General features: G+C 43.9%; 3 protein-coding genes across 8 annotated transcripts in view; 1 reads left to right on the plus strand and 2 right to left on the minus strand.

Moving 5' to 3' along the window:
- Positions 1-12721, plus strand: part of RARS2 (arginyl-tRNA synthetase 2, mitochondrial) — a 59584-nt gene extending 46863 nt beyond the window's left edge. For 3 of the 6 annotated variants that reach the window (XM_050950132.1, XM_050950127.1, XM_050950131.1), the window contains 6 exons: positions 942-1009; positions 1116-1225; positions 2114-2209; positions 6761-6835; positions 7489-7552; positions 10823-11271. In XM_050950132.1, the coding sequence (XP_050806089.1) occupies positions 942-1009; positions 1116-1225; positions 2114-2209; positions 6761-6835; positions 7489-7552; positions 10823-11002 (593 nt within the window). In that variant the 3' untranslated portion in view covers positions 11003-11271. Of the gene's footprint in view, positions 1-941; positions 1010-1115; positions 1226-2113; positions 2210-6760; positions 6836-7488; positions 7553-7775; positions 7848-9178; positions 10466-10822; positions 11272-12578 lie in introns of those variants that run through there. The other 3 variants (XM_050950128.1, XM_050950130.1, XM_050950129.1) reach the window with 3 other exon arrangements.
- ORC3 (origin recognition complex subunit 3) overlaps positions 1-26114 on the minus strand; it is a 260786-nt gene that overhangs the window by 137423 nt on the left and 97249 nt on the right. The window lies entirely within an intron of this gene.
- SLC35A1 (solute carrier family 35 member A1) overlaps positions 16398-26114 on the minus strand; it is a 39082-nt gene continuing 29365 nt past the window's right edge. Inside the window, exons 5-8 of the mRNA XM_050950172.1 lie at positions 23225-23291; positions 19037-19213; positions 18545-18679; positions 16398-16924 (exon numbers count right to left, since the gene is read on the minus strand). Coding sequence (XP_050806129.1) covers positions 16791-16924; positions 18545-18679; positions 19037-19213; positions 23225-23291 — 513 coding nt within the window. The 3' untranslated portion in view covers positions 16398-16790. The remainder of the gene's footprint in view (positions 16925-18544; positions 18680-19036; positions 19214-23224; positions 23292-26114) is intronic.

Consider the following 26114-nt stretch of genomic DNA (forward strand, 5'->3'; position numbering starts at 1 on the left):
TTATCCAAGAGAAAGCTTAGTGGGGATTTGATCACAGTCCATAAGTACTCATGTGGGAGAAGATTTCTGATAGTAGAGGGCTCTTTAATCAAGCAGGCAAAGACGTAATAAGACCCAGTGATTGGAAGCTGGAGCCAGACAAATTCAGACTAGAAATAAAGTCCACATTGGAGCAATTTACCTAGGAATGTGCTAGATTCTCCATCATTTGAGATCTGTCTGGACGTCTTTCTAAAAGATGCTGTAGCTCAACCAGAAGTTATGGACTTGATGCCAGAATTACAGGGTGAAATTCAATGGCCTGTGTGACGTAATGGGTCAAGACTAGACTATTATCCCCTTGGCCTTAAAATCTATGAATCATATTGAGCATAAGAACGGCCATACTAGGTCAGACAAAAGGTCCATCTAGCCCAGTATCCTGTCTTCCAACAGTGGCCAATGACAGGTGCTTCAGAGGGAATGAACAGAACAGGTAATCATCAAAGTGATCCATCCCATCGCCCATTCCCAGCTTCTTGCAGACACAGGCTAGGGACACCATCCTTGCCCATCCTGGCTAATAGCCATAGAGGAACCTATCCTCCATGAACTTACCTAGTTCTTTTTTGAACCCTGTTATGGTCTTGGCCTTCACAACATCCTCTGGCAAGGAGTTCCACAGGTTGACTGTGTACTGTGTGAAGAAATACTTCCTTTTGTTTGTTTTAAACATGCTGCCTATTAATTTTATTTGGTGACCCCTAGTTCTTTTAAAGGTAGCCTAGAGGTAAAAAGTTTTACATCCAGACTTTGTTGGCCCTTGCAGCCTGACAGTTTGTTTTATTGCTGGTATAAATTTTAATCAAATCTGCTCTGCCACCAGCTTCTGTAGTTCTGACCCATGAACCAGTTACATTGTTGCAGATTTTCATCATCTGTTTTTGCTTGTATCTGTTCAGCAAGTAAAGAACTGGAAAACCCTCTTGAGACTGCAGAAAAGATTGGGCTTGCTGCACTCATAATTCAGGTCTGTTTAAACTGTCTTCTGATTATTCCTCCTTTTGTGAGAGACTATCAATTGGCACTGGGAACACTAGCTACATGATGCTGAATAGCAACTGTTATCATTTTAGGATTTCAAGGGTCTTCTATCATCCGATTATCAGTTTAGTTGGGACCGGGTTCTCCAAAGTCGGGGAGATACAGGCGTATTCCTGCAGTACACACATGCCAGACTCCACAGGTAAGAAGAGCCTTCCAGAGTGGAGAAATGGTCTGTTTTTATTAACGTCTATTTTACTCCAGTGACTGAGTAACATTTATGATGAAGCCTTTCCTAAAGATTTGAATCTCTCATCCATTCAGTTGAGACCTCAGATGGGAAAACCAAGGAAAGTGAAACTTGCAAGCCTCTGGCTGGGGCAAGGCGCATGGCCAGGCTGTCTGTCAGTCCTAGTAATTCCTCATTGCTGTAACAGCCACTTGAGATGGCTGGTGCAAATTAGGGTATAGCAAAGAGTGACCCCAAGATCAGTGGTGCTCAGCTATAGTCAAGGAATCTGGCCTGGAGTCTCCTGGATATGCTAAATACACTTTGCTACAATATTTAAACTGTGATTTGACTGAAGTTTTCACTAGCTGCAGTGATCAGCTCCAGTCTTATATGTCCTTTTGTGATCACCCAAAATTATATCTTTAGGACATTTTAAAAATCCGTAGGAGAAATACCGAGATTGAAGATAAAGCACTTGGTCAGACTGTCGACATCAGCATTGTATCATACTCCTGAATTGATTGATTGATTGATTGATTGATTTTAATTCCAAAAAGGTCAAACTTGATAGTGCCCTTTTAACCTGTCATGTTCTTTCAGGGGATCTTTCTGTAAAGTTACTGACATGTATATTCAATGCTGCCTCAAGTAAAACAGACTCTTGTTTTTTGGATTTAACTCAGCTAGTGTAACTCAAATGAATTAGTCGGCTTGCAAGCGGTGTATCTAGAGTCAAATTTTGTTCTCCTTTAAGTGCACATTGGTTTTAATTCTTATGCAGCTTTGCTGTTGAAGGTTGTTTATTTTTAAATTTACAAAAGCATTTGTGTTCTCACACTGGGCTCTTATGTTTTCTAGTTTAGAGCAGATGTATAGGAATGGGCAATCGACTGACATTAATACAGCTTGTTTACAAGATCCACAGGCCATCTCAGTCCTTCAGCACCTTCTCAGGTATTTACTATTTGTCTTTTCAAGAAGCAGATCCTTGGGGTTTGATGCTTGCATGTTGAATTAGTTACATGGCAGTGGAAGAGTAGAAACAAACATTTTAGGCAAAAACTTTGTTGATCTTTGGGCCTGTTGCACAAGCCCATACTTGTAATACACATGTTTAGATGTAAATTAATGTGTTGATTTCAGAAGCTGAATGAAAAATGATCATGTGGGGAAAATACCTCTGAGTGATTGGATGCCTGTTACTAATCGTTAATATTATTAACAATATTGGGTGCCTGTTACTAATTGTTACTTAGTTGCTAATGAGTAAAAGTTAGTGCAGTTCTTTTGTAAATGTAATAAGCTACATAAACATTGATTATCAGCATAAACATAGACTTGGAGGATGGGATCTCTGGATCCCATGAGAAAAGGGGTGAGGAAATGCTCTTAGGAGGAGGGGAATGGAACATCCACCCACTTCCAGTAGCCATGAAGGACACCCACAAACCAATCTCTACTAATAGTACTTAGTTTGTATATAGTGCGTTTCATTGATAATTCTTAACATTCTGACAAAGCTGAGCAAGCAGCATTGCCCCTAGTTTATAGTGTGGAATCTCAAGCACAGAAAGGTGTGAGGACTTGCCCAATGCCACACAGGAAGTCAATGGCAGAGCTGAATATAGAGCCCAGAATTCCCAGCTGAATGTCCTAGACCTTGCACCATGCTGCCACTCTTCATACCATCCTCTCTCCAGGCAATCAAGAGCAAAAGCCTTCTTAGTGGCTTAAACCCACTTTCATTGCTTTGATTGTGGCCTTTGACAATATAACAAAAATACTTGGCCTTTGATCTGGTCAGGCTAAACATCATTAACCTAGATGATGTTTGTAGACCAGTGACTCTCTTGGGATGAGAGATTTGTGGTAGCACATCTTCCCTGCAGAAGCTGACTTATTCCACTTAACATAAGAACAGCCATACTGGGACCGACCACTGGTCCATCTAGCCCAGTGTCCTGTCTCATTGTCAGGTGCTTCAGAGGAATGAACAGCACAGGCAATCATCAAATGATGCATCCTCTGTCCTCCATTCCCAGATTCTGGCAGTCAGAGGCTAGACAGAAGAACTCTTTAGGAGAGCTGCTCAGGAATTTTCAGACAAAGCTAGGGTTTAGTCAGAAAATGTCAATTAGTTGAAACCAAAATGTTTCATGGAAACATGTCAGTGCTGATGAACATTTGATGAAACACAGGACAGCTCAGCCATGTGGACTGCCGCAAGGCAGCAGACCCAGGACTTCCAGGATCCCCAGCTCCCAAGCTCTGAGGCTCACTGTTCAGTTGTGGTTCTCAGGGCTTCTAGGCTTTTGGCTGAAGCTGGAACCTTGGCATTTGGCTCCCAGGGTCAATTTCAAAAAGTTTTAAACTAATTTTTTCTAATTTCCATTCCACAGCAAATTTCAGAAACTGTTTCTGTTCTGAAGCTGAACAATTTTGTTTTTTTTATTTCCCATGGACCAGAAATTCTGACACTCAGTCAGCTCTACTTATTAGTTTATTTCATGTGGCTAACAGATTACAGTAGCAGAGACAAGACTCTTCATTTAATAACTGCTGGATAGTTCAGTGAACTTAGTATTAGCAACCAGCTGTGACAAAGTCAGGCTAGACGGCGACAAGAGGGTTTGGGAAGGCCAATATGTTAGCCTTAGAATGCTAAAGGCCCTTTTTCCTATAAGCTGATACTCCTGTGGGAATTATGCATCAAGAAATTTTAAAAAATGTGCAAAATATTTTACAATTCTGTAAATTCTATTTGTCAATAAATAAATGTGGCTCCAGCATGGCAGCGAGGAGCACAGGCCACTGGCTGCATTGAGGTGGAAGATCACCCTGAAACCCCCATCTCCCCCAGTACAATGAGGCTGCACCTGACCCTGACAGTGCAAGGGCTAGGCAAGTGTGGAGGGGCTTAGTGTGGGAGGGATTCAGGTGTGGGGTGAGAGGTTTCTGTGTGGGGCAATCTGTATGTGGGTGGCTCAGTGGGAGATCTAGATGCACAAGGGCTTGTTGTGGGGTTCTGGGTATAGCGGCAATGAGACTCTGCAGGGGATCCAGGTAATGGTGGTTGGGCTCTGGCGGGGGAGTCTGGCTGTGGGGAGATGGGGCTTGGCGGGGAGGTCTGAGTGCTGGGGGAGTGGGGCTTCATAGGATGGGGTTCGATGGGCCTGCTTAATGTGGGGGAGCCCCAGCTGCTGTCAAGGGTACTCTGCATGCCAGGATCCCGCTTCCCCCCATGATTCCCTTATCTTCTCCATCGCCCTCCCCTCCCATATTCCCTCCCCCTTCCTTTTTCCATCCCCCTTCCTTCCTCACTGCCTCTTCCCCCCCCATCCCCACTTCCCTCATTTCCCCCACTCCCCCTTACCCAGGCCCACCATGGGAACTCACTGTTCCCAGGACTAGATTAACTTTCTGTGGGCCGATGCCAAACATATTTGTGGGCCTCCCCTGGGGAATGAAGGGGCCAGGGGCAAGAGCACAGCAGGCAGGGTGGATTTGATTTAAACCATGATTTAAATCACTAGTCAGGAAGACTCAATTTAATCATGGTTTTCTACATAAAAGTGCATTCTTGTTGGTTGTTATAACCTTAATACCTATTCTTCACAACTCAGAGGTAGATGCTGGTTTCGTTTTTAGAAGGTACACACTATGTATTTTTAAACAAGGATTTATTTTGAAAACTTTTCAGATGAGTTTTACAGATATATCAGGAAATGAATGATTGTTTGGTTATTTCATTTACCAAGGGTAATTGAAGCAGATAGTTTACCTCCCAATAACATTTTTTTTTTAAAAAAATCTCCCCTGGGGAGAGAAAAGGTGGGAGAGAGAAAGAAACTGCCAGGCTACTGGTAGCAGGGAAATAAGCTTCTCCAGGCGGAGGGACTGTGCTCCTTCCCTTAGGGGAACAGCGAAACCTGAGTGCCTGCTAGGGGAAGGACTGATATTCCGTGGCAAGCAACAGGATGACACCTGACCCAGGGAGGAGGCAGGGAAAAGTATCTCCCTTTGGTTTTGTGTTTACAAGACAGTTTCCTTTTTGTTTGGTGGAGGATCATCCCTTAGGCCGACCCTGGGGCCTACCCTGGAAACACAGCCAAAGGAACACAGAAGGCAAACGCTGCCCAGAGTGGGGCTGATTTACCCCAGGCCCGCCATTGCCAGAGGGTCAAGTGCTACGTCTGGCGACATGAAGAAGGTGCCTTGCCACACAGCTCATGGTGTTCTTAAGCACCTTTTAAATGGAAACCAGCATGTAATACTGACCGCTTCACTCATGAGACCAGCAACTGTGTTATTGTTTTTAAAATAAAATCGCATCTTGTGGCAACACAAGAGGCTAGGCTAGCAGCTGCCAGATGCTACGTTTCCCCTAGGACCCTGCACATGGCCACTGATGCTGCACATGTGCATTAGGCCATGAGCTCTTTGGGGCAGGAAACATTTTTCGTCAAGTGTTTAGACAGCACCTAGCACAGTGGAGTCTTCAGCCATGACTGGGGCTCTTTGTGCTACAGTAAGACAAAGAATAAATAAGTCAATTTTTGGTTTGCATGCACGGGAGGTTAATGAGGAGTGATCATAGAAGTGCAGTTCCTCTGACTAGGGTGACCAGATGTCCTGATTTTATAGGAACAGTCCTGATTTTTGGGTCTATTTCTTATATTGGCTCCTATTACCCCTGACCCCCTGTCCCGATTTTTCACATTTGCTGTCTGGCTGCCCTATGTAAGATGTCTCCTGATTGCCAAGTCCTCCTTCCCCACTGTGTCCACTCCCCAGTTTTGCTGTAACTTGACCACAAGAGATAACACAACCAGGGAAGCTCTGCTTTTGTAAAAATGCACATTGGGATGGGAAGGCTTGGCAATCTATCAAAGAGTAGAGTGGCAGAAGATTCTCTTTCACAGTTCTGCTTTGGAGGGGACCCTGCTTTGAAGATCAAAGCTGTCAGGTGTAGGATTATTCCTACTAGCCTGTCAGAGAGAGCACTCAACAGAGCTATTCAGGAACATTTTATCTCTGCAGTTGTGTATATGTTGGAGTTTTAATACTGTTATTCATCTCAGCTGACTGTATTTCAGTATTTTGAAAACACACTTTTTTGTTTGTCTCTACTAATGGTCATTTTATGAGAGCCTCTTTAAGCTGTTGAAAATTCTGAGTCCCCTTTATTAAAAGGCCACATCCTTCAAGGTACTGCTTTATGACAGGGCCTCAAGTGGTCATTTCGTGTAGATTTTTCTTCTCATAATGGCCCACAGTCAGCAATAAGATTTAAAGCAGAACATAATATTCCAGGAGCAACCATTATTATCTCGCCCACCTGTTGTGAGCTCTGAAATCTACAGTATTCATTCAGCAAGTTTCTGTATTATGATGATGCTATTCCCAACAGCTACAGTCACTTTCTTTATTCCTGTTTTAAGAACTTTAGTTAGTTTTCTTGTGATTGCAAGCTGAGCTCTGAATTGTCCCTTCCCTTCCCCCCAGATACGATGAGGTACTGTATAAATCCTCTGAAGATCTGCAGCCCAAGCACATTGTCAGCTACCTTCTAACACTCAGGTAAGGAAAGAAATATTTGCTATTGCTGAACAGCTTTAATTCTCAGTTTCACTAGAATCAGACTCCAGTAACATCGACAAGTCAGCACAAGCAAACTTAGAACCCCTAGGCATCTGGGTGCTCTGTTCCAGATCTGAACTTCACAGCTCGCCCTTGTGGACAGACCTAAAACCCCAAATCTGCATCCCTTTGCACATGGGACAGGGTTGGATCTAGATCTAAATGTTTTGGCTCAGGCCCTTCTCTTGGAGGAGGGGAGAGGGAGAAACAAAGGAGGATAACTGAAGCAGAATAATTTGATAATATAAATCAAACTTGTAATCACTGAGACAGGCGTGAGTGTCCCCTTGAAAATGTTATAGTCCCCCAGACCAAATAACCCTTTGGTCCCTATTGTATATTTCCAGTATAAACTTCTAAAATCATACATGTACCAGAAAGCCAAACTAGTAATTTCTTCTTTTATGAGGCAGCTGTGAGACATAAAACTCATAATCCGGTCCTGAAAAGGACCATTTGCACAAAGGCCCTTACAAAAAATTGATTTTAGTCTGGTAGTTGGGGGTGGATCTCCTAGTTCTGCTGCTTTCTGCAGTCCACATAACTGCTCTTCTTAAGGGAATTGCTGGTTCTAATCCACTTTTCTGTTTCAGCCATCTTGCTGCTGTGGCTCATAAAACGCTCCCTGTGAAAGGCAGTGCCCCTGAATTAGCCCAGGTACTGTGCATTATTGCTGTGTGACTATAATTCAGTATACCTGAGCTGTGTATCCTAAGAGAAACATAGTCTAGCAGACAAACAACTGCTTAGGACGACACACCTATTCACTCTCCAAACAGTTGAAACTAAGAGGCGCTCTTGGAAGCACTAATTGTAGGGATGGCGCAAGGCAGGTTCTGAGCTGCAGAACTGCCCTTTTTTTTTTTTTTTTTCAATGAAGGAGCAAGAACTCATGGCTGCAAGCCCACCCCTGACTGCCATGGGCTCTCTCTGGACCTCTTCAATGTGACCGTGAGCACCAGTGAGGGGGAATTGCTGCAGAGCAGTTGTTCCCTTTCTATCTCAGTTTCTTCTCCCTAATATTCCGGAGAGTGTTTAACGTTCTGGTTAGTTTCTGATGGCTTCCTCAGCTGTAAGTGGGAGGACAGAGATATGTGAGGTGACTGAACCTCCTCTCCCGAATTCCACCCACACAATACAAATTGTCTATACTGCTGTTCTACCAACATAGGCTGTCAACTGCTATGTGCAGTTCTACCTAGATGCAAATTAGAAGGCTGTGAATCTTTGGGCGAGAGATCTGATCTCTTAACTATTGAGTAAATGCTACTCTAATTACACCATCTTTTGTTATCTCTCGTACTGATTTGAAAAGTAATTACGTATCTGCCTTTGATGACTTTCTTCAGGGTTGAGCTTTGGAATGTTCTGTTGTGAAAAAGAACAGTGAGAAGATTTATAAAGAATATATTCCATATGGTTGAGCTTAAAGCTCCATTGACTTTAATGCACCTTTTAGTAAGCACAATTTTTTTTGCTAGAAGTGAAGTCAGATTCCCTGTAGTTCTGAAGAGTGGTGAAAGTTAGGTCCCCCCCTCGTCTCCTAACACACACTCCCAAACACTTACAATTGCTGTGCTTTTAAAGTGCTCATTCCCAGAGCAAGTGGGACACGACTAAAGAAGAGACACTTCTGCCTTTCTCCTGTGGGAACTGGAGAACAAGTCCAACTTAAGGCAAAGAACGAGTACATCTTCTCTGCGCACCTTACAAAACAGCGACTTTTACAGGGCCCGATGTTCCTTCAAAGTGACATTTGATATTGTTCTTACCAACCTATTAGCCATCTACCAGTTCACATTCTTTATTGGCATGAAAAGCTATGCAAGTCTTGTCAGCACAGATCATTTTAATTTGTGTGCAGTTAAGTATCACTACTGGAGATGTGGTTTTGCTGCTGCTTTTTTTTTTTCAAGCCACACCAATAGAATCTGCAAGAAGGCTTTTTTAATCATTCTGACTTAGGTTTAGCTCTGTCTGATTCTACATTTCCTCTTATACTCCATTGGAGGTGAGAGGTTTGGGGGGACTCTGAAATATGGATGATGTATGCAGACACATGCATACCCATAAATCTAGGTTCAATAAGTGACTTAAAAAAATGGGTTTTCAGGTAGAACCTGAGTATTCTGAAGCAGTAGAAGAGGGAGGAACTGGGGCTGAGAGAAAAATCAATATTCTTTAGTGTGTAATTTCTCAAATACATCAGATGATAATATTGTGTTTGGGAAGGTAGTGGAGAAACTTCCATAAACAAGCAGTTGGGGTTTCTTTGATCTACAGCTGGGGATCGGACAGATAAGACCTGGTAGTTCTATCTTCTAGAACGTGACTATCCTAAAGACAAGGTGAGTGAGGTAGTATCTTTTATTGGACCAGCTTCTGTTGGTGAAAGAGACAAGCTTTTGACCTACAATGAGCTCTTATTCAGCTCTGGGAAGGGTACTCAGCAAGTTATGAATTTAAGCTCCAATCAAAAATACCCCGTCACCCATGGGAGAACACTTTTCACAAAGCAATCACTCTATCTCTGCCTCTCAGTCCTCATCCTCAAAGAAAACCTGCACACTTTCAAAAGACAAGCCGGGGAGCTTGAATTCATAACTTTGCTAGACACTACAAATCAAAGACTGTATAAAGACACAGGATACATGGTTTACTACAGTAATCTGTAACTCACTATACCCCCTTTCTTGTCCTGTGACTGCAGGCATGTTAAAGGCCACTTCACCTTGCTGGTCCCTGAGAATGTGTTAATTACTTAGGCTAAAAAATTTGTTCCACCTTGTATTTTCCTGTGACACACTGGCTTGGTCTATACTACAGTTGGGTCAACATAAGGCATCTTACAGCGATGTAATTCTGCCAGCGTACACACTAAAGCCTTATTTCCGCAGACGTAAGTGCTCTACTATACCGACATAATAACTGCACCTCCATGAGGCATAGGGCTTATGTCAGTGTAGTTACGGTGACGCAGTGTCCCTATAGACAGACACTCAGTCACATCGGCTGTTGGCTGTCATTCTTGTCAATTTCATAGCTCCATGCATTGTCACTGGGGCAGGTGGAGTGCTCCACCTAGAACCCAGCTGCCCTCCAGTACCTACTCCCAGCGCAGCTGCTGCCCATGGTCCCCGCTCTGAGCGTTGGTGCAGCTGCTGGAGTCCCCACATGGAGCCAGGAGCCTCCCGGCAGCCACTGGGATGTGCCTACTCGGCTCCCGCCTTCCAGCCAGTCGGCTCCCTAGAGGGAGCCCAGTGACTGCCCCAAGGCTTACAGCTCCCCACCAAGAGCTGCCCAGACTGAGGGCAGAGCTCTCCCCTGGGAGCCCAGCTGCAGTGGGGAGCAGAGAGCCCAGGGAAGCAGCCAGGCTACTGGTGGTGGGGAGCTGGGAGCCTCCAGGCAGTACCAGGGCTTACGGGGGGGGGCGCTGACCCTCCAGGCAGCAGCCCAGCCTGGCTCCCTGCTGACCCTATGTTAAGTCATCTTACAATTACTGCAGAAATTACTGCAGCGGTTCATGTCCACACTATCCTCCTCCTGTTGGTGGTGTTTGTCCTCACCTGGACTGAAGAGGGGCAGTGTGGGAGGCCGAAAGCCCCACCCACTTACATTTTTAGTGTAGACAAGCCTTGTGAGTACCTTTCCCAGACCTGAAGAGGAGCTCAGTGTAGCTCAAGAGCTGTCTCTCCAACGGAAGTTGGTGCAATAAAAAATATTACTTCACCCACCTTGTGTCTCTAATATCCTGGGACCAGCACGGCTATGGCAACCAAACATGATTATGCTAGGCTGTCCACCAAATAAACGATCATGGAAAGGTGAGAGAACACGTCTATACTCAGCTTCTCAAAGGTCCAGTGAGGCCACAAGGTGAATGTTTCTCACCTGTGTGCTGTTTGGAACTCCTTGTTTTTCTGACAGTTGCTGTGGCTCAGGTCCACTCAAGGACTTAGTCACCTAACCCAACCCCCAGAATTAGCTGCCACTGCTATCCACACAACCCTCACTCAACTGCTGCCTAATCCTCGAGGCACTGAAGTTACTGCCTCTCTCCGGGCATCCACAGCCTATTTTATGCCTACGTGTCAGTGCAATCCATGAAGCTGGGGAAGACAAACACTCCTCTCTGCCCAGCTTCTTCCAGGTTCTAATGCGGTAGGCATGTTCGCTGCATGTTCCAAATCTGCCCAGTGCAGGAGGTGCCACCTGCTTCCCTAATGCTTATTCCATTGGTTAGATCACTCGCCTGGGGTGTGGGAGACTCAGATTCACTTCATCCCTTTGTATGACGGGGAGAAGGGATTTAATGGGGGTCTCCTACCTCTGAGTACCCTACCCACTGGTCGTGGGGTGGGGAAAATCGCTGAAGCTGTTCCACCTGGCATAAGAGTGATTTGAAGCAGGGGAACTGGACCCTGCAGCTCCCACCTCCCAGCCAGGTGCCCTAACCACCAATCTATGGAGTCAGTCTCTGTGGCCCAGTGACAATTTCAGTAATTATACCAAGTGGAATGGCTTAGAGAGGAGATATTAGAATATCCTGGTGGTTTGGGCACACTCCTTAGAGGTAGGAGATCCCTGTTCAGATCCCTTCTCCCCAGCAGATGGGGAGAAACCAAACCTGGGTCTCCCACACCCTGGGTGAGCGCGCTAACCACTAGGCTAAAAGTTACAAGGGTGGCAATACCCCTTCCGCCCACTTCTTGTACAAGGAGCCAAGAGATCCAACTCAGGCTTTATGGATCCCATTATTGTTCCAGAGGTGCCTAAAAGGTAGGCACTGCAACAGCTGAGTTCCTTTGTGGATCCAGACCAGGAGTGCCCAACCTGAGCCTGAGAAGGAGCCAGAATTTACCAATGTACATTGCCAAAGAGCCTCAGTAATATGTCAGCAGCCCCACATCAGCTCCCCGCCCAGCTCCCAACGCCTGCCAGCAGCCCCACCAGTCAGCGCTTCTTGCCTGCTGCAATCAGCTGTTTCACATGCGCAGGAGGCTCTGTGGGGAAGGGGGAGGAGTGAGAGCATGGCAGGCTCGGGGAAAGGAGCAGGGGCCTGGGGCAGAGCAAGGGCTTGAGCAGGGAGGATCCACCCCAGCACATTGGAAAGATGGTGCCTGTAGCGCCAGCCCGAGTCAGCGCCTATGCAAGGAGCTGCATTTTCACTTCTGATGAGCCACAGGCAGCTCCAGAGCCACAGGTTGGCTCCCCCAAAACCAGACCAATCGTCTTGTGTTCCACCATGGCAGCTCTTCACTCTGCTTGTTCCTGTGCTAGGCTTTCTGCAGCAGGGGCTTGGTCCCTCAGTCTGGGAGTCCAGGCTCGATGTGGCTAGAGACCTGTGTCTGACTTTGGCTTGAATGGTCTCTACAACATTGGGAATAAATTCCACCACTTTCACCCTTAGATCAGTTGTTCAGTGCTACTGTGGCAGAGGATGAAAGTGGCTTCCTCTAGTCCTTGAGCTGCTACTAGTATTCAGCACTTTGTATCTTCATAGTGTTGGACAAACCATAATCCCGACTCCTTTTAAACAAAGATGATACACACGTAGCTGTCTTCATTTTTAACAAGCTTCCTCCTAGCCCTTTCCTTGAGCCTATGCTCCTTGGTCGTGTAAGTATAAACTGCTGTTCAGATGGAGGGACTGCATACGTTGATTGTTACTTTTATTTTGCAGGCACGACTCCGCCTCTTCCAGGCTTCACGTTCTGTTCTAGCTAATGGAATGAAACTTCTTGGAATCACGCCTGTCACCCAAATGTAACATCAGAGCCTCTTGCAATGTAAATTAAGCTTCCTAATAAAAGTTTTTAATGAGAATCCAGCCACTGTTATGACCCTCATTGTTTCTTCAGTCCTACAAACCCTCTTCTTGTCTAGTCTTTGGTGTTCTCCTGTGCCTCAAGCTGAGAGCAGTGTACTAACAGCTTCTCATGGGACAGAATCCTATTGTCCATTTCCCTGTCTCACTGCCACTTCTGATGTTATACCCTTGATAGTGCTTCAAGCCGTCTGAAAATGTTGGCTGCAATCCCTTTTATCGATGAGGGAGGGTCATATGTTTGCACAGGTACAACAGCTTGGAGCACTTAATTTGTCCTTTTCCTAAGAGAATTACCATTGAACTATATACCCCAGTGAACAAAGGCTCTCCTCCACTTATGAGCTACAATCCTAGTACTTCCATTTCCTCTCTACATGTAAAAGAGCCTTCGGTTACTGGATAGATCTCTCTCCTTTTCTTTTCATACACCTTGGTCAGCATAGAGCTCCATTTACATATGGCCTTATTGGCATCTGTAACTCCCAAGTTTTGTATATCCAGTGATTCTGTTAGTGGAGGATAAGCAAGGTAGCAGGTAGGGGTTTTTTGGTGGGGCAGGTTGGTTTTACTTTGAGACAGAGTCAGTGTTTCTCCCTCACGTGTCCACAAGCATTTGAGTCCCTTCTCTTGCGCTTCCTCTCACTAAAAACATCCTCACTTCAGTTTATTTCACTCCTGTTTCACAGTTCAATATTACTTACTGTCCCACCCACCGTGAGCCCTTGTTAGTGATTAAATCAAAGTTTATCTAAACCCAATAGTGTAATAGCTCTAGATGCTTCATCTACTGCTGCAATTCAGCTCACACAAACTATGGTTTGGTTACAGGTTGTTCTGGATTTCCCATTGCCTTTATGAGCTTTCCCACTTCAACTGTATAGCCTGGCCCAGCTGCCAAACCTTCTTTGGCCCCCTAGGAGACTTCGCCCCAGTTCCAAAGGAAAAGATGGCTCTGAGAAGTGGTTTGGTTTTTTAGATAAAGAAACATTAGCATGAACACCACATCATAATCAAAGGATAATACCACTGTGCACAAGCTGCAGCCTTGGAGCAGCTGTGCCATAACACAATACAATAGTGGAAGGGAAGGGAGCCTGACATATTAATTACCCTATTGCTGTTTCATGACTCGCAATAAGATTCCTTGCCAGAATTTATATCTGTGTTTCCTGAATAAAATCCAAGCGACTGTGTCCTTGGAAGATTAAGTCTAAGTACAGCCCCCACCCCTGCCAGATTAGCTCTTAACAGTCTACTTAAAATGGACGGAGGCACACGGCTGCTAAAGTCACCTCAGAGGGAGGGGTAAAGGAAAAACTTCTCATTTTATGAGTCAGCTCGATTCACTACATTTCATCAGTGTTGAAAGACAAGCACCAGAGGGAATGAGGAAGAGGAACAAATGAGCTAATATTTACTTTTCTATCCTCCATTGATCATGTTCTCTTAACCCAGCGCACTTCTCCCCTGCTAACCAATGCCTTAATGTGTATACTCCTGGGGGAATGCTATGTCCTGCGGGGGAGTGCAGAATTGATACCTTCTGCAGGTTTCTTGGCTCCACTGCAGAAAAATGGGGGAGCAGGGCCAGCTTTAGGGCAATTCAGTCGATTCCCCGAAATCGGGCCTCGTGCCCTTAAGAGGGCCCCCCAACATTCCCAAAGGAGCTGCTGTCAAAGTCCCACCGCTGTTTTCAGTGGCAGCTCAGTCACTGCTGCAAAGGAAGGACCCTCCGCCGAAGGTACCAGCGGCCGGTTGAGCTGCCACCAAAGTCCTGACACTGTTGGTGGCGGCAGCTCAATCGTTGCCACTGTCTTTGGTGGCATTTTGGCGGAAGGTCCTTCCTCCATGGCAGCGATTGAGCTGCCACTGAAGACAGCTGTGGGACTTCGGCGGCAGCTCCTTCAAATCGGGCCCTGTGGTGCCTAAAGCCAGCCCTGTGGGGGAGCAAAGTTGCAGGGGATTTTCCAGGCCTGCTGAGGGTCACAGTGCATAATAAACCCAAATCAGGTCCTTTGTGTACATTCAGTTTTGCTATTTTCCTCTCTATAGTCAAGTTAAATTTCTCTTTTGATCGTTGGGAGTTTTCTTTACCTTAGAGAAGAATTTTAAAGAATAGAAAAAGGCACAGTGAAAATAAAAACTTGAAAGGGGCAGGTTCTTCTGCTCTTAATATCCTTTTTGCAGTGGATCAGAGTTCAAAAGGCTGAATCTCTTTAAGGTGGGGTAATGGGTTGCACATTAAGCTGTTTCATGACAAAGGAACCAATGAAGTAGAATTTCAAGAGCCTCCTATGTTTGACTTTTATGGCTCTCAAACAGCAACAGCATTTGCTCTGGCCAGGTCTAGAATTTAGTCAGTTATGAAAGTTAACCTGAATAAATGTACCAACACTGGTTTTCTAGAAATGAAATAGTACAAAATGCCCTGTAGCCATTAATTGCTGTGTATGTTTTCTATGAAAGCATTGACTAAAAGGGCTGTATTGATCTATACCTTCCAAAGAATTGAGGATCAACTACAGCAGTAGTTTTGCCCTCTCAGGCATTTGTTGAATCTATGCAGGTTTCAGTCACCCTTCAACAAACAAAACACAAGCTTTAGGAAAACACTTCTAAGATTTACACGCATCCCTCCGCTGTGCACGCAGAAAGGCTCAATCTGTGATATGGCACAGAAAACTACCTGGAATATAGATAAAAAGTACGCATCAGCCTCAAACCAAAAACCACACGGCCTGACTTGACAACAATACGGAGATGTGAAGAGAACACCAACCTACATCATTATTGGTTCCCCCTTGTAATCCGTGAACTAGTTTCACAAATTACTCCTAACAAAAATGGGACATTTTACAATAGTTTTATAAAAGAAAGAAACATCTTCACATTTTAAAAGTTACTCAATGAAAAATGTACTTATACACTGTAACAGGTGTGTTCCACTATGGCTGAAAGCAACAATTGTACTTAGTGACTAAAAGATGCTCAGTATAGATGAAGTTATGATGATAATTTTTTTCTTTCGACAGTCCACTCTTGCTCACATTCATCCTATTAGTAAGACTAAGTTTTTATCTGGGATATTTTTAGTAGAAGTCAGGGACAGGTCAGGGGCTGCCATGAATTTTTATTTCCCGTGACCTGTCCCTGACTTCTACTAAAAATATCCCTGACAAAAGGGGTAGGTGGGTTCAGCACCCACTGCTGCAGTACATGGGAGCTCCGGGGTGTCCCTGCCCTTGGGGCTGGGCTGCTGTGGGATCCCCTTGCCCAGGGCAGCTGGTAGCTGCAGAGTCCTCCAGCCACTGGCCGCAGTTGGGCAGGTGTGGAGCGTGCCTGCTGCAGCCGGGCAGGTGCGCGGGGTCCCGCTGGCCGCCCACCGGGCCTGGGTAGCTGCTGAGGGTCCCCCACCAGGTTGGAGGCTGGGAGCTGCGAGGCCAAGGGCAGAAAATGTCACAGAGGTCAATGGAAGTCACGGATTCTGTGACATAATCGTAGCCTTACCTATTAGTAACAGTTAATTTACCTAAAGAGGGTGTGAGCTCAGCAACCAGTTGGTATTCAAGATGATACACCTATTAGTCAAAGGAAAGGTTCTTCTTTTCCTAGATTTGGGTAAGCAGAGCAACATTTTCAGAATTCTGGAGCCAAATGAGTGCAAGGAGCAGCTTTGGCAATGAGATCTCCTTTAATAGAGCCTTGAGCATTTCTGCCCATAAATGGCACAATACAGTCTTTCAAATATACAGCCGGAGAGAATGTCCCTTTTTTATATACAACAGAAGGTTCAATTCCTTCCTTCTTCATTCCTGGTAGGTGGGCTCCTCACAGTCCAACATGAAAGGAACATGCCTTACATGAACTAGCTTCTTCAGGTGCTTGGCAATAATGGAGAGTCTGTATCATCCAATGAAAATCCTTCACTTCCTTACAGAATTAACTGCTGCTTTTTATTCTCTCCAAGTTAAGTCTTTTCATGACTAGTTTAAGGCCAATTAAAAACAGGTTTTTTCCCCCAAGTCTTTCCTTTGCAGTGTCTCTTGTCCTTTGTTATGGCAAACATCACATATGAATAAGTTTCTCTTTTGAACTCACTGTTTCTAACGGTGGCTGGATTTTTGTGGTGTCTTGTCGAGGTAATCCATACAGGTATATAGAAATACAAACAAGGAGAGCACCGAGAGCAAAGCTTACAGCTGGAAGGAAACAAAACATTGTTTAAACACTCAGCTCCAAATGAAAACAAAAAAATAAAATTTTGATGGGAGACTTAACTGAGAAAGTTACAGGCTACTATTCCAACACCCTCCTTAATTACAACTCTAAGGGAGACGTGAGCGGTCACCCTAATAATTTGTAAAATTCGTATCATGTTTTGACAGTGAAAACTGATCATTTACCAGCCCCCGAAACTTCATAGCATTTCAGTAAATCATATGGTTAACGTTGGAGGAGAAAGTCTGAAACGGACATCCTACAGTTCTGTATTTGTTCTTCCTTAATGACTGCTGGATTCTACTTCATCAATGCGGTCAAAACAAACTTATGGTTGGCCTCTAATCAAAAAATATTCTGCAACTGGAACTGTACTCTAATAGAGTGTTAGCACATTTTGCTTTTCCAAACCTATACCGACTTTTGAGTACTATTAGTAAAGTTGAGGTTCTGTCCCAGAAGTTAGATCAGCCAGTGCATTTTCTAGGGTTTTGTCCAGTCTAGTTTTTAAAATGACAGTCAAGCTTCCACCACTCATCCTGGGGCACTGTTCCACAGCCCATTAGATCTAACTCTTGGGAAGCTTTTCACTTTATGCGAAGTTCTCTTGCAAGTTTCACCTCATTAAGTCATACCACCCCTCACATTATGAAGTTCTTCCACCATTGCCCTCTGCCTCTTTCTGCTGGGCAAATGTCATGTTAGACAGAATTCTGACTGCAGTGAAGGATGCAGTGTAATTGGTGCTGTGTTGGTCACAGGACATTAGAGAGAGAAGGTGGGTGAGAATCTTATCTTTAATTGGACCAGCTTCTGTTGGTGAGAGAGACAAGTTTTCAAGCCATACAGAGCTGACCTGAAGAAGAGCTCTGTGTGGCTCAAAAGCTTGTCTCTCTCACCAACAGAAGCTCATCCAATAAAAGATATTACCTTGTCTCTGCAGTGAAGGATGTAAGATATGTCCTTAAAACACTACGCTGGGGTTTGCCTGACACACACATGCTGGTCACAGCAGAGTGTAAACAGGAGGGTAACAGTTATTACAGCATTTATAGAACAACTACTGTGGACTTGGCATTGCTACTTCATAAATAATCAAGAAGTTAACTTAGGACCGGCTCAGAGTTAGGGAACGCTGCATGAAAATATTGTAGCAGTTCCTTTATTAGCTACTGTCAGCAACTCAGAACATCTGCCAGAGATACAGTAATACTAATTTTTGCATTAGCCACAGGATCAGAAACAGACACAATGGAGCAACTTAAAATGAGAGTTCCAGCCTCAGGTGAATATGAAAATGAAAGGCTGAATAGCAAAACCTTTTTCAGTAGCAAGTCAGGGATGGGAGGGCACATCTGAATCCCCTCCAAGAACACAAAGCATAGTATTCCTAGGACACATAGGATGGCAGTATCCAGAAATAATATGCTACAACACAGCTTGAGCACTAGCCAATGTCAGTCCTAAAAATTACATGCCAAGGTAAAAAACAAAAAACAAACCAATATGAAAACCCCACAGTAGACTGTAAAGTATTACAACATGCACTGTAACCAGCCTACTCAGGAGGATGAAACAAACATTAGCCAAAAGCAACTTACTGATCTGTAAACCAAACAGCACCACCGATGCAACAGTAGAAAGGACAATGGCTGCTGCTGCAGAAAATCCTTTCATAATGTTGTCTGTGTATTTAACAACAACAGAAGTGTAGAGGCCTCCAACGCTGGCAAGCACTGGGAAGCAAATAAGATTCTTATTATTAAAGTCTTGGTGTAAAAATAATTTGTTTAGCTCTGTAATGGTGTATAGATTGTTTGTACTATGATCTGATCTTGCTAACCTGTAATTTTAAAAACCACACGCAGCAAAATAGATCGTCTAACTGGTATCTAGCAGAAAGGACATGATTAGAATTATTATGAATGTTCTAGTCATTAGTAAATGTTGTGCTGAAAAAGCAGTTCTTGGATTTTTATAAGGAAATTCAAATGTTTCTTCTCCAAATTCACTCACTTAAGGAATCCTGGTCTTGACTGAATTTGAGTGTTTTGAATCAACATGACAGGGCACCAGAATTGAAAGATACTTACAGATGACAAACCCGACATAATATGTGTAGCCATAGAAAAATCCTCTCTCGAGAACTTGAGCTCCTTCTGACATGTAAACACCAACTAAAGTCACCACAATCCCAGACAAGTACATCTGAATGTTCCTCACCCACAGGGAAGTATCTGAACTCTTTAATACCTTTTCAAAATAGACTCCTGAAAAGAGAGAATTCAATAAAGGTGAACACAAAAATCATTCTTAAAGGTTTGTAGCTATACAGAGATTTAAAGCCTGAAGGGATCATTATGTCATCTTCTAGATGACCACCTGTCTATCATGAACCATTACATTTCATTTATCAGTATATCGTTCCCAGTAAATTGCTTTGCTAAAGCATATCTTCAGAAAGGCATCCAGTCTTGATTTGAAGACATCAAGAAATGGAGAATCTACCACTTCCCTTGGTTCTTTGTTTCAACAGCTAATCACCCTTACTGAAAAAAAATCATGTCCCTATTCTAATTTGAATTTGTCGCATCTTAGCTTATAGCCATTGGTTCTCGTTACGCCTTTCCCTCTTGATCTAAGAGCCCTTTAGTACCCACTATTGTCTCTCCATGAAGGTACTTACACACTGTAATCAAGTCACCTCAATCTTCTTTCAGCTAAAGTAAACAGATTGAGACACGTAAAGAGCTCACCATAAAGCATTTACTCCAGCCCTTGAATAATTTTTGTGGCTCTCTTCTGCACCCTCTCTATTACTGAACATGCTTTTTAAAATGTAGACCCCAGAACTGTACTTTAGTGCTGTATACAGAGGTAAAAATCACCTCACTACTCTCGTTTGTAGTGGATACAACTTTCACACTGGGAGCTTGTGTTGAGTTACCTGTCCACTATGATCCCTAAATTTTTTTCAGTGCCACTGCTTTCCAGCATCCAGGCCCCTATTCTGTAGGTCTCGCCTGCATTCCTCGATGTATAATTTGCATTTGGCTGTATTCAAGTGCATTTTGTTTTAGAGGGCCCAGCTGACCAAGAAATCCAGATCACTCTGTAAAAAGAACAGAAGTACTCCTGTTCTTTTTGCGGATACAGACTAACACAGCAGCTACTCTGAAACAGATCACTCTGTGTGACTGCCCAGTCCTCCTCAGCTATCAGTTTTTCCATAATTATGACTGGGATTGATGGCAGGCTAACCAACCTGTTTACCCAGTTCACCCCACATGCCCTTTTTTGAATATTGGCACAACAGAACTCTTCCAGTCTTGTGAAATTTCCTTTGTATTCCAAGATTAATTGAAAATTAACATCAATGGGCTGGAGAGCTCTTCAACCAACTCGTTCAAGTTATCCAGGTCTGCTCATTTTAAAATGTTTATCCCTCATAGATGTTGTCTAACATGCTCCTTAGTTACTAATAGTTTGGAAAGTATTTCATAATCCATGATGCAAGTACATTATCCTACTGTTTTCCAAATACAGAACAGAAATATTTATTGAACACTTGTGCTTTTGCTGCATTAACATTTTTAGCATCTTTACCTAGTAATGGGCTATACCTCTGTCAGATTTCTTTTACTCATGATATAGTGGATAAAATTTGTTATTGTCCTGAGAGCCATGCATTTTTATGTCTTTAGCTTCCCATATCAATTTTGCTTCAGAACTTCTAATTTATCCTGACTGCTCTCTCTTTCCCTTTTCTATTCTCTTTATTCCTAGCTGCTGCCTTCACATCACCACTGAACCAGGATGGGATGGGTAAATGGAGAGAACTGGGAAGAGGAGGAAGTGCTTGTATAACAGAAATTAGGGGCATAACTATCACCAGTGCTAGACATCTACACCACCACCTGAAGTCAGTGGGAGCTAGAGCAGTTTAGCTTCTCTAAGAATCAGAGCCACACTACTAGTTTACTGATGAAGAATATAATTAGTGTTTAAGACCATCGGAAATTAAAAAACTATAAAAAACATAGCAAGTATATATAAGACATACAGAGGCTACAGAGCAGATTTATAACTGCGTGTGTGTAAATACAAAAAATTAAACAGGAAAATTTGACATCATTGCAGAGGTATATTCTGTAAGAGCAGAGCAAAAAACCCAAAGTCTGTGATTGATATAGTAGTAGTTAAATTCACAGTGGCCTCATTGTTCTACTTTTCTCCCACTGTGACATAATTCATTGCAGCCAGTTGGAAAACTAAGTATGACTCATTTTTTAATCAACTGCTCAACAAGTTGCTTTTGATGTCAACATGACCCATGTTACCATCTCGGAAGAACACAACTGTCTGCAGCTGCTTTCCAGACCAATGATGTAATACTTGAGATTTACTACAAAACATCTGAATGCACACAAAAAGCACAAATCAACTGGGCGATATTGCTGGGTGTGATGGAGTGGACAGCACTCAGGAGAAGATATTCTTAATATAGATTGGAATTATTCAACAGTATTCTGTCAATTTACATTGGACAAAACCATTTTGACAGGCCCACTGGATTCCCAGCTATTATCACAATAGCAATAGTTTCAAAGAAAGCTTTGTTCCATCTTCATATGGCTAGGAGATGCCACTTGTTTTTCAGATGTGGACTTTGCTAGACAAGCGCAATGCACACTACATGGTCAGCCCTGAAACTGAAGCTAATGCAAAATGTATCAGCTAGCTCATTAAGTGGTTATTTTCACTGGCAGTACATGATACCAATGCACTGGGATCTACAGAGACTGCATATTGGTTTCTGAGTGGAACTTAATGTTGTTTTGAACCTTTAAAAGTCCAAAATGGCTTTAGATCTGCCCATATCTTTCCCTATGCTACACTGCAATAATTGTGGTCAGGGGAGGTACCTCATCCTGGTGTCCTCTTGCTACAGAAGAGAGGGATCCTCAACTCTGAACCTCCCCACTCCGGTCCTAAATGGTTTGAATTTGTTGACCTTCAGGGTAGGCTGCCAAGGCGCACCTATTTACACAGGCTGCTGGGGAGGGAATGGCATGGCATGGTAATGGCTGGGGTAGGTGGAGAAGGAGATGCTGGCTGGGCTTGATTAAGGCTTGATTAAAGCATTTTGGTTTCAGGCTAAGGAACAGCTGCTGAATTTATTTTTTATTTGTATTTTTAACCCTTTGGAACCGGCTGCTAGAGCCCTAGATAGGCACTTTCGGGGGGAGATCTGTATTATAAATGAGGCTGCTTTTGCGAAGATCTTTTTTCAAAAGGAATTTGTTTTCTATGAATAGAACAATAAGCACATGTGACAACCAGAGGTGCCTCACAGGAAGTTTTATGTGGTGAGAACTAGAAATGGTTGGAAGTGATAACTGTTGGTTCATGACCAATTATTCAACTGAAAAAAAACAAAAAAACCCTAGTATGATTTGCAACAATTGACTCCGCCAGCTCTAAGTTTACAGTCGGAAAGCATTCCTTCTGAACCCTGTAAACCATTTTTTAATTCTTATGCAGTAGAAAACACAACTGCAATTATCCTTTAACTGCAACCCACTTGTTCCCAGTTCTCTGGCTCCTGCAGTGGTGAAAGGATAAAAGGCAACAAAAAGGAAAGACTATTTTTAAGAGAATTTCGCCTATGTTTCCTGCTTCTCCTCTGACCATCTAAAATTACACCTGATCCTTCTGCATCTCATTGACTTACAGCTGCAACCACAGGATTAGGGAAGGGTTTATTCCAGAGGCGGAACCAGCACAAAAATTGAAATGAGTTCCATTCCACACATGGAAGAATGTGTGTCTTCTGTTCTAAATCGTAAGGGAGCTTTCACACCAAAGCAAACTTGGAAAAGGAGGAGTTTTTATTTAAAAAACCTGTACTAAGCAAATCACTTTCTAGTCTTCCTTTAGTGTGACTATAGATATTTATATTTGAAGAAGGGCTCTTCCTCTCACAGGCCTGCCTCTCCTGTCTAAGCCAGCCTTGAACTCAAAACCATGGGTTTGTAACATCACTATATTTTGAAATTTAAATATTGTGATGTCACAAATCCAGTGTTACGACCACAGGAAATAGAAGGAAAATGTGTGCAGAAGGGGATGAAGTCCTTCCTTAACTCTCAAACAGTCTTGTAAATCAACAAGTATAGTTAAATTAAGTAATATAAGAGATAAGAGATGTTTTAGTTTGCCCCATGATGAAAGGTCCTGGCCTGTTCTTTTAAAACAAACTGCATACAGAAATGTTTTACCTGCAAATCCTGAACATAGTACAGCAATAGCTATAGCGCCAAACCCTAACCACGGATTTTGCTCCATCTGCAACATGAATCATAAACAAAACAGGCGGTAGGTTAGTTGTATCACTAGAATAATTTACAGTAATTATTTCCAGAAGCTAATTTAGCATTTTATTACAACATGAAAATGTGTTAGGTTAGTTACAGCAAGTTACTGTTACAGTAAGTAACCCTTTCTTAGCCAGAGCTGCCCTACAGCTTAGCTAGCTCTATTCACCGCTGCTTCACTATGGAGTTTGATTTGCCAAAGTATATTTTACTAACCTTAGAAGTACTGAGACACACAAGTCAAATTACAAAGGCAAACCACCAGCCCTATCTCTCAGCTTTTCTGTCACATGAGGTTTCTTTATTTCCTCTAATCTTGTAAACTTTTTACACTCACAGAGTTCATCTGCAGATCTTAAAGTACTTTATAGATTAACCCTTAACTCCTTGTGAGGAAGCAGTAGTAGTATGCAGATTGTCATATTTCAGTTTACTAGAATGGTTATGGCTAGTCTTTTAATTTGCACGCCTACAGGAAGGCACTTAAGTGACCTTTTCAGAGGGACAGAGCAACTACAACAATCACGGTAAAGGAAGGCACTTTATCTGCCTAAAATATGGATTTAGGTACCTACCATTAAGCACACAACTTTAAAGATGCTGGCTTAAGTGACATGCTCATGGTCACAGAAGATAAGACACCAGTAGAACTAGGAATGAAATGCAGCTCTCTGGAAGCAGTATGGCCTAGTGGATAGAGCACTAGACTAGGACTAAAGAGACGTGTGTTCTATTCCCAGCTCTGCCACTGGCCTGCTAGGTGACTGGGCAAGTCATGTCACCTCTCTGTGCCTCGGTTTCCCCGTCTGTAAAATGGAGATGATACTTACTTCCATTTGTAAAGTGCTATGTAAAAGCCAATAATTGTTGTTATTACTGATTCCCAGTTCCTTCTCCGACTGCTAGAGTATACTCAACACCAATTACTGAAAAAGTGAATTGCTGCAATACTATCTATGTTGTTGAATTTACTATGGTGGTAATTTTGCTACTTGTGGCAAACACTTCTCTTCCCAAAAGTATAGGATGTGGCAGAGCAACAAGCCTGTTTGAATCAGTGTGAGGTTACTCACCTTGTGCAGTAACTGAAGTTCTTCAAGATGTGTACCCCTGTGGGTGCCCCACTCCAGGTGATGGTGAGGCCCTGTGCCTTTGCTTGGAGAATTTTGCAGCACTGCTCATATGGATCACGCACGCGCAGTTCCTGCCTCGCATGATGTTGGTGCTTCATCTAGCACATGCATGACCCAAACTCCTCAGTTCCTTCGCTACCGCAGAATCTGCTTTAAACTCCAAAGAGAGAGGAGGAGCATTAGTGGAGCACCTACAAGGGGACACTTCTCAAAGAAACTCAGTTACTGCACAAGGTAAGTAACCTTCTCTTCTTTGAGAGAGATGTCCCTGTGAGTGCGCCACTGCAGGTGACTGTAGAGCAGTGACCTCCTAGGATGGTAGGCACTTCAGAGTTGGTAGGATAATTGCTGATAATACTGCTCAGCCCAGCCTAGTTTCCGCCCTAGGGCCTTGCATGATTGCACAATGTTTGGCAAAGGTGTGTTCGGAGGCCCAAGCAGCGGCTCTGCATATGTTTGTAAGTGGAACATTGTTTAGGAACGATACTGATGCTGATGCTGATATAGATCTAGTAGAGTGCATCTTGATCCCACGAAAGGTTGTGTGCTTTTTAACTGATAGCACAGGTGAATGCATCCAGATACGGAAATACCCTTAGAGAGTTCTGTGATGGGTATAAAGAGTTCTTCGAGTGCTTGCTCATATCGATTCCAATTAGGTGTGCAAGCACCGCGTGCACGTTCGTCGGAAGATTTTTACCTTAGCAACACTCGGTGGGTCGGCCGGGTCGCTCCCTAGAGTGGCGCCGCCATGGCGTCGGATATATACCCCTGCTGACCCAATGGCCCTTCAGTTCCTTCTTACCGCCCATGTCGGTCGTTGGAACAATGGAGCGCGGCTTAGCTGATCTCCACTTCCCTAGCTACTCGTAGTTCTCTTACTAATTCTTGTGTATATAGTTATAATTTCTATAGTTGTAGTTAGTTTTATTCGTTCTATAATATAGTTACTGTTTATAGTTGAGAGGGGTTTGAGGATTAGCCCCTTCCCCGCACCCAGTACCGAGGCCCATGCCTGGTTCACCGGGCTTCAAACCGTGCTCAGCCTGCCACAAGCCAATGCCAATGGGAGATCCCATCTCTCGGATAAGTGCCGAATCTGTAAGGCCTTTAAGCCCAGGATGAAGAAAGAGCGAGACTTTTGTCTCAAACAGCTCCTGATGGAGGCAGCTCTTACTCCTCCACCCTCGGCACCGAGCGCCGGACAGTCCGCATCAGGGAGCAGCACTTCTTCGGCGCCAGATCGCACCAGTACCGCTAACACCTCTCAGCACCGACCATCGCCGGCACAGATGTCTGCTCGGCACCATTCCCTCTCCCCACAGGTTAAGAAACATAAGACTTCTGCTGCTTCCGTGCCGCCTGCACCACAGTTGGCGCACCCGCCTAAGTCGGACCACCTGGCACCGACACCTGCTGCGGAACCGCCAGCTTCAGCACCGTCGATTCCAGTCCCGCAAGGGCCATCGAGTCCAGTGCCTGAAAGCTCCTCGGCGCACGCCGTGGTTGAGCTCACTATTCCCTCCAGGCCGAAGACCTTTTCCATAGCGAGGGAGCTGATCACGCTGACGGAGTCTGCGCTGCATCAAACCCCGGCACCGCCGGTGCGGGTTATACAATCGATTGGCAAGCTGCCCTGCTGAGAGACCATCCTCTGTCGG

The sequence above is a fragment of the Gopherus flavomarginatus genome, chromosome 4 (genome assembly GCF_025201925.1).
Source record: "Gopherus flavomarginatus isolate rGopFla2 chromosome 4, rGopFla2.mat.asm, whole genome shotgun sequence".
Classification (NCBI taxonomy): Eukaryota; Metazoa; Chordata; order Testudines; family Testudinidae; genus Gopherus; species Gopherus flavomarginatus.